The sequence below is a fragment of the Eptatretus burgeri genome, chromosome 3 (assembly GCF_056783735.1).
Source record: "Eptatretus burgeri isolate ZD-2024b chromosome 3, Ebu_testis_v1, whole genome shotgun sequence".
NCBI lineage: Eukaryota > Metazoa > Chordata > Myxini > Myxiniformes > Myxinidae > Eptatretus > Eptatretus burgeri.
Genome location: NC_140963.1, coordinates 109,571,224 through 109,584,121, shown reverse-complemented (window position 1 = coordinate 109,584,121; position 12,898 = coordinate 109,571,224). Strand labels below are relative to the sequence as shown.

The window sequence follows — 12,898 nt, the reverse complement described above, 5'->3', positions numbered from 1 at the left end:
GCTTGAAAGAAAAGACTTCTTCCAGAGGATTGTTGAGAAAGTGGGTGGGGGGGGGGGTTTGTAAACGGTCCTTTCGAAGAGACAGAGTGAAATTTGTCTGGATTGAAAGACATGTTCCACGTGTTGGACCAGTTTGTGATTTTATCCAGATCTGCAGTGAGTGAAGAAGCTGCTGCTTGCCGGTCTGAGGGATGACAGATGGTACGGCAGAGGGTGGAGTCGTCGGCAAAGAGAAATAGAGGATTTTCCAGAGAGTCCGAGAGATCATTGATGAAAACCAGAAAAAGAACAGGGCCCAGAACACTACCTTGAGGAACTCCAGCATGCACAGGAAGAGGGGATGAAAGAACTCCATTTAGGGCCACACGTTGACTGCGACAGGAGAGGAAGTCTGCGAGCCATGAGTGGAGATGGCCTTGAATACCATGGGAAGAGAGTTTGGCGAGTAGGACAGGGTGCCAGACTGTGTCAAAAGCACGTGATATGTCCAGGGATACGGCTCGGATTTCCTGTCTGGCATTGAGGACCTCCATCCATTGATGGGAGAGCAGAAGCAGCATATCCAGGGTAGAGTGACCTGGTCTGAAACCAAATTGATGATTGGAAATCAAGCCATTGGAGAAGAGGAAGGATTTCATATCTGAGGCGATGATGGATTCCATCACCTTGCTGATGATTGGGAGAAGGCTGATTGGTCTGTAGTTACAGGGATCTGTTTTTGCACCTTTTTTATGCAGGGCAGTGATGTTAGCAGATTTCCAAGCAGATGGCAGATGACCTTGGGCAAATGAGAGGGTGAATAGAACAGAGAGAGGGTGAGCAAGAGCAGAAGAGCAGGCTTTGAGGACACGTGGGCTGATGCCGTCTGGACCGGTTGCAGAATCTGACTCGAGGTTTGAAAGCAAGCTCTCCACCTTGTCAGGAGAAAAGGATACAGAGTCCAGGGACAGTTGGGTGCGACTGGGTAAAGTGGGTCGAGAAAGTGATCGGTTTACGACACAAGATTTAGCTGCAAACACCGAGTTTAGACATTCAGCTTTATCACGTGTGGAATCAGCAGTGCGGCCATTTGAGGTAAGGGAGGGGATGGAGGGGGAACATACACCAGAAACAGATTTGATTAAACGCCACCAGGATTTTGAGGAGGGAGAGAGGTTTGAGAGTTCAGACTTGAGATGAGAAAGATGTTGTTTTCTGGCTCTCCTGAGGGTAGATACACACTTGTTCCGAGCTTTGTGGAAAGAAGAGATTGCCCTCAGTTGGGTTTGCTTTCCATGAGGCAAAGGCAAGTTGTTTCAGGACAACTGCCTCGTCACAAGCTTCAGTAAACCAAGGGCGGGAGGAAGGGTAAGACAACTGAACACGAGAGGGGATAAATCTGTGCATGAGGGAGAGCAAGTTTCTTTGAAAGAATTCCCAGGATGAGTTGATGTTTGAGAAAGTAGTAATAGGAGACCAGTCTGTAAGTTTGATGGCTGCTCGGAGACCCTGCCAGTCGGCTTGAGTGAAATGCCAGACTCGACGGCGGTGAGGTGGTTCTCTGATAACAGCCAGAGAGATGTCCACTTTGACAAGGACGTGGTCAGAAGAACCAATTGGAGCGAAGGAAGAGCAGCAGATATTGTCAGGGAAATTTGTCAAAATCAGATCCAGAAGAGATGGAGTACCATTGGTTGAGATCCGGGTCGGGAAGTTGACCGATTGAGTCAGTCCCAATGAGTCGCAGAAAGCTTTTGCTGAGGTGCCATGGCAGGTGAGAGAGGTACCCACACCTAGCCAACTGGCGTGATGACAATTGAAGTCACCACATAAGAGGAAGAGAGAGTTTGGATGAGAAGATAGAACTCCCAAAGTTTTCAACTTTCACGTTTCATATTTGGTACATAGGTACAGACTGTGGAGACGGTGTTTCGCGACGTACGTTCGTCATCTAAAGTGGTTGCCATGGCAACCAGGATGCTGTTTTCCATGTACTAGCACAATTCTGTATATACCTTCTTGTTCGGGCGTATATTGTGCTCACTTGAGCTCTTGTTTATTTTTATTTTTTATATTTGAGGTTCAGTGTGGAATTGACAACTGCTGCTGGCTAATCAGTGCAAAAAAATGACCGAGTAATGTAACCAGTTTGAATTTGCACTCAAGCAACCCTGATTGGCCAGTCAGAGCGGCATTGGTAATATAACGTGAAACGTCTGGAGCAAGACTCTTATTGCGGCTTTATATTGAGTAATTTTCACTCTTACAACACAAGTCCAATCATTGGATCTGGTTTAACAGATTTAAAATAACATGATACACCTGCTCCCTGCAGGAGCAACAGGAAGAGTTGTGTTGTTGGCCTCTGGGGTATATAGATTACAGTGGAGGTAAGCTTGGGTCCATTAGTATGGGGGGGGATGTGTGGCCAGCTGAGAATTTAATGCCTCAAGAATTGAGTTTGGTGTTTATCAGTCGTGGCTGTTTTAAAAGGTCATCATACGTGTTTCTGGTTTATTATACTTTTTTGAAGCTATACACATTAACATGGTGTTTATCAAAGAAGAAAAACCGTTTAGGCAGAGGGGATATTAGTGTTAATATTGTGAACCCGGGGTTGCAGGGGATCTACGAGGGTGGAAGTAATCCCCCAATTCTCGGACTCAGCGGGAATCTAGGCCGTTGCACACGAATAAGTCCGTGTTGCGGCGGGTCACTAATCCACTGCGAATGCCAACAATTTAACCATGTCACCCGGTGTCCGTCTCCCGTTTAACTGGGGTACACGCAGTCTCCTCATCAAGGAATTGTACCCTCAGTGGCTACTTTTATCCTTATTGGATCTTGTTTAAGGCAGCTGAGCTTACCATTAACACAACACTGGACTGATGTAAGAGCCAATCCGTTGGGGGATTATAATCTCCTGGCTAATTTGTGTAAGGACATTGCTGGACCAATTAGGGGAAAAGATAGGCATATTGGAAGTAGAATTCAACAAGAACAATTTATTTATAAGAAATGATGACAGCAGGCAAATAAGAAAATGGAATCAAATGGCAAATGATGAAAAAGAAAACGACGAAAGAGCAGTCTTGGCCTCGGCCTTACTTGCTCGGAACAAGTTTGCAAGGCGCCATGTCTCGGATGTCTTTTTTTTTGGGTCATTCAATGTCAAATCATCAAAGAATCTGCCGTCATCTCTCAGATTTTTGTAAAACTTGGGGAACCAATTGGGACCCATGAAAAACAGCAAGAACTCAAATATTTTTGCTAACAGCCTCTTAGTGAGATACAGACGAACGAACTTTGGACTAATTAGCACGACGTCGCAAATTCAAATGGCCATATCTCTAAAAGTATAACACCTAGAGAGCTGGTTTTGGTGTTATTTTAAAGGTATTTCCATGCCCTATGAATTTGTCTGGGCAACATTTTCCTACCTCCAACCACAAAAAAGTTATCACAAAATATAAACTTCAATTGTGAATCCCCAAAAAATGTATCCTTCAAATTTCCTCAAATTCATCCCAGAGGTACCTTATGATGTCAAGAAGCTTCCACATAAATTTTGTGATGGGCACTCCAATAGTTTCTGAGATATGAGCAATAATGTACATGTACGTATGGCATATAGGTTCGAAAATCAGCATTTGTAATGTATTATACAATCATTCTAACCATGACAGGGAACACAGGGAACGACCATCAATTGCTTTGAAGTATCATATACAGTCAAAGCTCGTTACTAGGCCACCTCGCTTCTATGCCACTCTCGCTATTATACCACTTTTGCTCAGTCCCGACAAAATTCAATACAAAATAAATTTACTATGCCACCCCCTACTCTCGCTACCATGCCACTACTGTGTGACTGTTAAAAGGCACGAGTCGTGAAAAAGTCTGTATTGCGCAGTGCTCGATTATCACACTCACGTCCAAAGGCGAAGCGACGAATTACAGTCCAGCTGCGCACAACATAACTCAATACGTACGCGCATAGTCAGACTGTGTCAAAACACGCGATTCTTCTCCCCGATGCCAGCCACAACAAGCCAATCACAACACGCACAACAAGACACAAAAAAGCACGAGCATGCACACGTACAACAGTGACATCATTTTTTTTCAAATTCAGCCCATAATGTCAGCTCAGAAACGCAAGCGAACCGACTTTACGCTGAAGGAGAAGAAGGAGATCATCGATGCCGCGAAGAAGGAGCCGAATCAGTCCAAGTTGGCCAGGGAGATTAGCAAGAAATGGGGCGTCGAAGTTAAGAGAACCACCGTGAAGGGCATTCTCAGCAAGAAGGATGCAATCGAGGCTGCAATCAAAGCTTGATTTCCATCGAAGCGCATGAAGTTGACGCAGGCTCATGATGGGTCATGACGACCCGAAGCTCGATGAGGGAGTGCTCATGTGGCTGAAGCAATCAAGAGGACAGAATGTGCCTGTCAGCGGCGATCTCCAAAATCACCGCACCGACCAAGCGGTGCGGTGAGCCTCCAAAAATTGATTTATCACAGCTGAAATTTTAAAATTACTATCTTATTTCCTTCTCTGATTGAATTTATTGAACAACGCACCATCTCCCCCCCCTCCCTCCTCTACACGCCACTGGTTACACATAGGTTCAAAGCACGTTACTCATAGGTTAGAAATAAGTTTTGGGTACGCTAAAACATTACCTCGACGTGTTTCGACTTATAAGTAGCTTACAAGTAACGTGTGTCGACGTGTGTCACCGATCGCATAACATGCCTACAACTTATGGCCAGCGTATGCGGAACATGTGAGTCATATGCTGGCATAGGTCGAAAAATTTTGAGCATGCTTAAAATTTGTCAACGTGCTCGGCGTACTATGATGTATGCCAGCGTGCTTCAGCGTGCTCTTAACGTATACAAAACTTACACATAACGTATTTGAAGTGTGCCAGCATATTGGGCAAATTTTTCATAAGTCAGCATACGCTGGCTAAAACGTCAAGGTGTGACAGGGCATGACGGTGATGTTGACACTTCAATGTCTAGTGCGGTTATGATTTGAATCTCGAGCGGCAGCCTTTTAATAGGCTATGCCACATGATCGTCGGCGATACGCTGCCGCACTATGCATACATTAGACTATCGTTGGGCATACGTTGTGAACACCAACAACACGCGAAGCATTCGTTGGTATACGTTATCTATAAGTTATAGAAACGTTCTGTGTACGTTAATATACGTTATGCATACATCCCACTCGTTATGAATACGCCAAAAACTTTTTAACAAAACATCAATAGTTCGGCGTACGCCAGCATTTTACATACATTTTGAAACGTTGCCATACGCTGGCGAAAACGTCAAGGTGTGACAGCCCCTTTACTTGTTTCATATGTATTAACATTAAGGTAACATAACCAAAGATGTGGTTTCCGAATGTGGGATCACTCGGTATTTAACAGCAGTTCCTACTTATTAGACGGGCTCACAGACACGCTCACGCACACGCACGCACACACACACACACACACACACACGCACGCACGCACGCACGCACGCACGCACGCACACACACACACACACACACACACACACACACACACACACACACACACACACACACACACACACGAAACGGTGGCTGAGGCCTTTAATCATGAGCTCCAGCTCGGAGGACAGGTGAGCTGAAACTCAGAGCTTGACTCGAACCTTTCCACCTCGTGTGGTCTTCAACTTGTCCGGACCCGGGCTCCAGCGAGAGCGAGCTGGATCCAATCGCCGCGATCCTTCCCGAGCTCCCGCGAATCCTCCTGCGCTTCTCAACACGTGCCGGTGAGACAAGGCGCCGATCCTTCCTGTCGATCGTCGCTTCCCCGAGGATCCAACTCCAAGAAGAGGCCGATGCGTCGCACCAAGCCGGGAAACGAAATGGAGAACGAAAAGTTCCACGAACCAAGAGGAAGAGGAAGAAGCCTCCACTCGCAGCTCAAGCCGAACAACCGGCTCAAGTTCCTTCAAGCATTGGGTGGCTTTGACATAAACTCTCTGGTTCACTCAATATGCAATAATTAAAGCATGAAAGCGAAGCAAGGAGCACAAGTTTGAATGCCAACAAGGCCTGAAGTGGTTGTGGCTAAAGGTCTGGAAAACGTTTGTCATACATAAGCAAGTGCAGCGAGAAACATGGTTCAGTAATCAGAAGAATCAATGAGGAATCTCAACCAGACTCGCTTCACCATGTGTGCTGCCTTAACTAATTACGTACAGTCCTTAATCGGCCGCATCTGCATGCATGCATGTCTAGAAACCTGGCCAGGTGAGGCCTTAAGGTTGTCGAGTAGTTATAAATGTGGGGCAAGTAAATTGATGTTTTCCCCAAGTCCTCGTTTTTTTTTTTAACCCGTTAAGATGGCATAAGAGAGAGGTGATGTCCCGTACACCTCTCCGTAAGATAAGCAACTTGAGGATAAAAACAAATGTAAACACAGGTGATTTTGCCATCATGCTACTGTCACATCTCTACTCGAGGAGTCACCTTCTGCACATAATGCCAATGAAACAACGAACCCCAAACTAAATTTGGCCAGAGTACGATGCTCAAGTGTACAACCTAACTGAACACGGGACGGGTGGCCCTCGTGTCCTCATCTGAAGGATATCGTGCTCGGAAAATGAAACACCCTCTCTCATCCCTCACCCGCTGACTGCATCAGAATGGCAATGTTTACTTATAAAGTAAAAAGATTCTGGTCATGAATCGAACTCGGATTAGACAGCTCGATGGCCAGCCATCTCCAAGGCATACTCAAGGTGGTTGGAATAGAAGATTATGCTATTGGAGCACATAATATGTATATGACTACTGGGGTTTAAGCCAAGTGGGAAGAATGCTTGGCAATGAGTATACTTCAGACAAAGGACAGAGAGTAAGGATTTTTTTTATTTGTGTGGGGGAAAAAAAGCTTTAAAATGGCCTTTGAGTAAACAAAAAGTGCTCATGTCCTTATTCAGATAGGGACAGCGGCAAAGAGAGGTTTACTTCATGTAATCTTCCTTTATTTCCACTGTACATGGCTTGGCCGGACTGGCTCATGGCCATGACCATAACGGCTTTTCCCTCTTCGTGTCCATTCCCGCTCACAAACACCATTTTGAATGGCCAACTCCTCATTGTATCTAAGGAAGAAGAGAAGATGGAAATGATTGTTCAGTTATAAATCTCAATTGTCACTCATAGAAAACGGGACAGAGTGAGAGACTATGATGCTGCAGGAAAATGAACTTACAGCAGGTCGTAACCTCCCAGCATGCCAGGAGTCAGGGTTTGTGGAGGTGCACGTGGATCTGGGAGTTGTCCTCCTGGTGCAACCACATTCAAGGTATCATTGATAAGGTGAAACTTGAGGATGCGATCATTGGTGGTTGTGGCAGAGAGAGAGGGGGATGCATTTACCTGTATAAACGATGAGATAAAGTAGGTAAATAATTGCTGAAGTGGAGTGAATACTCCGATGATGAAAACTATTTCGTGATTAATTTCACTTGCATCTCGGTTTTCCAAACACACAACTCACCTCGATAAGCCAAGGCTTGAAATTCTCGTCGATGATAATGTCATAGCCATAACATTCAAAACAGTGTCGATCACTCGTCATTACACTCTGTTGGTACAAGGAAAGAAGAAAGGATTAAAACTTTGGGATGTGAGAAAGTTGCACAAGTTGGTAGAAGTTGAATGTATGGAGGGGTGTGATGTGATTTCCAACAACAGATTTCCTATTGAGGCAGTAATGGGGAAAGGCTTAGATATAAACACAGTACGTACAGCAACGGCTTTAAGAGAATGCAAAATGAGCCAGTGCATGTCGAGGAAGAGCTGCTCAGTTGCGCGTGTTCCACGTGTGCTCTCAAGATACAGTCTCAGACTTCCCAAAGTCCACTTTCCACCATGAACACTATTGTATTTGTCCTGGCAAGGGGGTTCATGTGAATGACTGCATGTGTAAGTGAACATGATGGGTTAAACACAACGGTGCATTCAAATTGTGCTGTGTGAAGTGTGAAGAGCCACCGACCCCGTGCCTCTGGATAGACACATTGGTGAGATGGACGTATACGTTGTCCAATTCGCTTGGTCCAGGGGAGTATCGGACAGAGCAGAATCGGCAAAAGCCGAGCCTGTAACTGAAAGTAATTGAGGGGTACAGAGGGAAAAGCTTACGAAAGGACAGGATTACAAAGAAGAGTAGATGTTATTGTGTTTGGCATGGTCGATTGGTATAACTTTAAAGTGTAAGAATAAGAGCATTTCCAAAAAAAAAAGCAATTTTATCTGATCATTAACCAAATTTTTCACCGATATGAAAAAATAGAACTCTGCTATGGGTGCACTGAGAGCTGTTCGGAAGCAAGTAAAATTTAGTGAGATTCTCAGTGTTAAAGATGACTTCAGTAACTACACTGGGGGAAGGGGAACATCAGGATCGAGCTGGCAGACATAAAGGGTAACATCAGGATCGAGCTGGCAAACATAAAGGGGAACATCAGGATCGAGCTGGCAAACATAAAGGTGAACATCAGGATCTAGCTGGCAAACATAAAGGTGAACATCAGGATCTAGCTGGAAAACATAAAGGGGAACATCAGACTCTAGCTGGCAGACATAAAGGGGAACATCAGGATCTAGCTGGCAAACATAAAGGTGAACATCAGGATCTAGCTGGCAAACATAAAGGTGAACATCAGGATCTAGCTGGCAAACATAAAGGGGAACATCAGGATCTAGCTGGCAAACATAAAGGTGAACATCAGGATCTAGCTGGCAAATATAAAGGTGAACATCAGGATCTAGCTGGCAAACATAAAGGTGAACATCAGGATCGAGCTGGCAAACATAAAGGTGAACATCAGGATCGAGCTGGCAAACATAAAGGGGAACATCAGAATCTAGCTGGCAAACATAAAGGGGAACATCAGGATCTAGCTGGCAAACATAAAGGTGAACATCAGGATCTAGCTGGCAAACATAAAGGTGAACATCAGGATCTAGCTGGCAAACATAAAGGGGAACATCAGGATCTAGCTGGCAAACATAAAGGGGAACATCAGGATCTAGCTGGCAAACATAAAGGGGAACATCAGGATCTAGCTGGCAAACATAAAGGTGAACATCAGAATCTAGCTGGCAAACATAAAGGTGAAGATCAGGATCGAGCTGGCAAACATAAAGGGGAACATCAGGATCTAGCTGGCAAACATAAAGGTGAACATCAGGATCGAGCTGGCAAACATAAAGGGGAACATCAGGATCTGGCTGGCAAACATAAAGGTGAACATCAGGATCGAGCTGGCAAACATAAAGGTGAAGATCAGGATCGAGCTGGCAAACATAAAGGGGAACATCAGAATCTAGCTGGCAAACATAAAGGGGAACATCAGGATCTAGCTGGCAAACATAAAGGTGAACATCAGGATCTAGCTGGCAAACATAAAGGTGAACATCAGGATCGAGCTGGCAAACATAAAGGTGAACATCAGAATCTAGCTGGCAAACATAAAGGGGAACATCAGAATCTAGCTGGCAAACATAAAGGTGAACATCAGGATCTAGCTGGCAAACATAAAGGTGAACATCAGGATCTAGCTGGCAAACATAAAGGGGAACATCAGGATCTAGCTGGCAAACATAAAGGGGAACATCAGGATCTAGCTGGCAAACATAAAGGTGAACATCAGAATCTAGCTGGCAAACATAAAGGTGAAGATCAGGATCGAGCTGGCAAACATAAAGGGGAACATCAGGATCGAGCTGGCAAACATAAAGGGGAACATCAGGATCTAGCTGGCAAACATAAAGGTGAACATCAGGATCGAGCTGGCAAACATAAAGGGGAACATCAGGATCTGGCTGGCAAACATAAAGGTGAACATCAGGATCGAGCTGGCAAACATAAAGGGGAACATCAGAATCTAGCTGGCAAACATAAAGGGGAACATCAGGATCTAGCTGGCAAACATAAAGGGGAACATCAGGATCTAGCTGGCAAACATAAAGGGGAACATCAGGATCTAGCTGGCAAACATAAAGGTGAACATCAGAATCTAGCTGGCAAACATAAAGGTGAAGATCAGGATCGAGCTGGCAAACATAAAGGGGAACATCAGGATCGAGCTGGCAAACATAAAGGGGAACATCAGGATCTAGCTGGCAAACATAAAGGTGAACATCAGGATCGAGCTGGCAAACATAAAGGGGAACATCAGGATCTGGCTGGCAAACATAAAGGTGAACATCAGGATCGAGCTGGCAAACATAAAGGGGAACATCAGAATCTAGCTGGCAAACATAAAGGGGAACATCAGGATCTAGCTGGCAAACATAAAGGTGAACATCAGGATCTAGCTGGCAAACATAAAGGTGAACATCAGGATCGAGCTGGCAAACATAAAGGGGAACATTAGGATATAGCTGGCAAACATAAAGGTGAACATCAGAATCTAGCTGGAAAACATAAAGGGGAACATCAGGATCGAGCTGGCAAACATAAAGGTGAACATCAGGATCTAGCTGGACAACAAAGGTGAACATCAGTATCCACAATACCTTCAGAAAGTATTCACACCCCTTGACTTTTGTCACATTTTGTTGTGTTGCAGCCTAAATTTAAAATGGATTAAGTTAAAAACATTTTGTCACTGATGTTCACAACTTAACATCTTTAGTTCAGGGTGCCGGCGATAACTCGCCTGCTCATTGTGAAGGACACCATGGGATCCTTGACATCCATCAACTAATGCCGGCGGACAGGACACCCAGTTCAATATACATCCAAGGGAAGGCACACACAATGATGAATCACCCTGCGATTGAAACACCGAAATGACAGTTTATAGCTGGGTCGCGTTTCTAACTCAGGCTAGACTGCTTCAAGACAGGTGTGCGTACCCCCCCCAGGTCATCCTGCCAGCCGCTGCATATAGCTATACTGACTAGTCAGGTGAAAGGAAGAGCGAGAGGAAGGCAAAGAAGAAAATGGAGAGACAGGATTATGACGTGAACAAGGGATTTGACAATGGAGCTTTATAAGAGCAGATAAAGACAGGGTGGAATAGCATTCCTCAATAACCAGCATCTAGGAGATCAGAAAGAAGAAAAGAATGCACCATTAAGCATCAAATTATATTTTTTTTATATACGAGTAATTATTTTTGAAGAGGTAGAATTTTTCAAAATTAGTCCAACATAATGACACACAGGTAACTCACTTCCCTTTGAACCGTTTGAGTTCAATCCTCAGCCTGATGATAGACTGTCGTAGCCTCTTGGTGTTTTGCAGGCAGGGCGTTGCATTTGCATCACAAGGTGTGCCACCCCTCACAAGAACTTTAAGCTGGGTGTCCTGTCTACCAGCATGAGCTGGTGGATTTTAAACATCCACGGCGTCCTTCGTGAAGAGCAGGTGAGTTATCGCTGGTACGCTTAACAAATTACAAATTCCTAACCAAATAACTTTTCGTCGAGCTACATTTTCACAACCAATCTTTCTTGACCGGCCGGTTCGTGGAAAATTTGGGCCAAAAACGTTCCCCGGCAAATCACCTGAGAGAGTGGGTATAAACAGGGACATTAAAGGAAATAGTAACAATAGTAGTAGTATCTGTTTGTGTGTCCAAGATTGGTTGTGAAATGCACCTGCACAACAGGTGTTTCACAGCCAATCATATACAAAACATGGCTGCCTCCACAGAAATGACAGGTAAACTTAGCAAGTTTCATTTGCTGTTGATTAGCCCCCATTGGACTGAGTCAGAAACGGGGGGTTATGGATTTGGTCTCGATTTTCGTGCCCGTACGTGCGTGTGCGTGCTTCCGCAACCATATCTCGGACATGTATGGACCAAATTTATTCCTATTTGGCACAAAGACAATTAGAAGGGCACTTGGTAGAGTGCATACCTCCACCATGTAATGCCTGATCCACGAAAACATATCAGGCCCAATACATTTTTTAAAATATCATGCTATACAGTGCTATATCGTTTTTGGTCCTATCTCTCAATGGTGAAGAATCACTTTAAAAATTAAAGAATTCTCGTATCCAGATTTGGATCCAGATCTTCACCAATATTGAAATGATTCTTCATTGCCACACACCCAACATGTCCACCAAGTTTCGTCTGAATCTGTCCCCAACTTTTTGAGATATCGTGCTCTATATCAGTTTAGCCCGATCTCTCAATGGTGAAGAATTACTTAAAAAATTATTGTCCTCGGATCTGGATCTTCACCAAAATTTAATCAGTTCATCCTTGTCAAACACCGAACCTGTCCACAGAATTTAATCCGGATCCGTCCACAACTTTTTGAGATATCCTGCACACAGACAAACAAACAGACAGAAAGGGGTGAAAACACAACCTCCTTAACCTTTGGTGGCAGAGGTAAAAAATGATGGTATACATAATATGCACATCATTTCATTTCATGATGTGATCAAAGATGGCCGACTTGCGGCCATTTTAGTTGTGAAAAAACCCGGTGTCAAACACCTCCTCAACCATTTCTCGGACATGCATTTACCGATCTTGTTCAAACTTGGCAAACAGATAACTAATCATGGCTTACATATGCACGTCATATTTTTTCGAGATCATATCCAAGATGGCCGACTGGCAGACATTTTGTTAATGAAATGTGTCCCCAACCATTTCTCAAACGTGCATGGTCCGATTTTGTTCAAACGTAACACAAGCGCAGTACATGATGGCAAAACATGTGCACATCACTTTATTTTGCGATCTGATCAAAGATGGCCGACTGACAGCCATTTTAGTTGTTAAAAAAACAAACAAACCCGGTATCGAACACGTCCTGAACCATTTTTCAGACATGCATTTACCGATATTGTTAAAACTTGGCGCACAGATAAAGAAT

General features: G+C 44.3%; 2 protein-coding genes across 5 annotated transcripts in view; both read right to left on the bottom strand.

Annotated features, from left to right (window-relative positions):
- Positions 1–6,006, bottom strand: part of LOC147030686 (uncharacterized) — a 43,401-nt gene extending 37,395 nt beyond the window's left edge. The window contains exon 1 of the mRNA XM_085874985.1: positions 5,674–6,006. The gene's annotated coding sequence lies outside the window, so the exon portion shown is untranslated. The remainder of the gene's footprint in view (positions 1–5,673) is intronic.
- An 880-nt stretch (positions 6,007–6,886) lies between these two features.
- The window catches only part of TTLL1 (TTL family tubulin polyglutamylase complex subunit L1), a 42,633-nt gene continuing 36,621 nt past the window's right edge, over positions 6,887–12,898 (bottom strand). For 3 of the 4 annotated variants that reach the window (XM_085874979.1, XM_085874980.1, XM_085874982.1), the window contains exons 6-10: positions 8,040–8,148; positions 7,790–7,933; positions 7,539–7,625; positions 7,251–7,417; positions 6,887–7,140 (exon numbers count right to left, since the gene is read on the bottom strand). In XM_085874979.1, coding sequence (XP_085731105.1) covers positions 7,020–7,140; positions 7,251–7,417; positions 7,539–7,625; positions 7,790–7,933; positions 8,040–8,148 — 628 coding nt within the window. In that variant the 3' untranslated portion in view covers positions 6,887–7,019. Of the gene's footprint in view, positions 7,141–7,250; positions 7,418–7,538; positions 7,626–7,789; positions 7,934–8,039; positions 11,224–12,898 lie in introns of those variants that run through there. The other variant, XR_015056472.1, reaches the window with a different exon arrangement.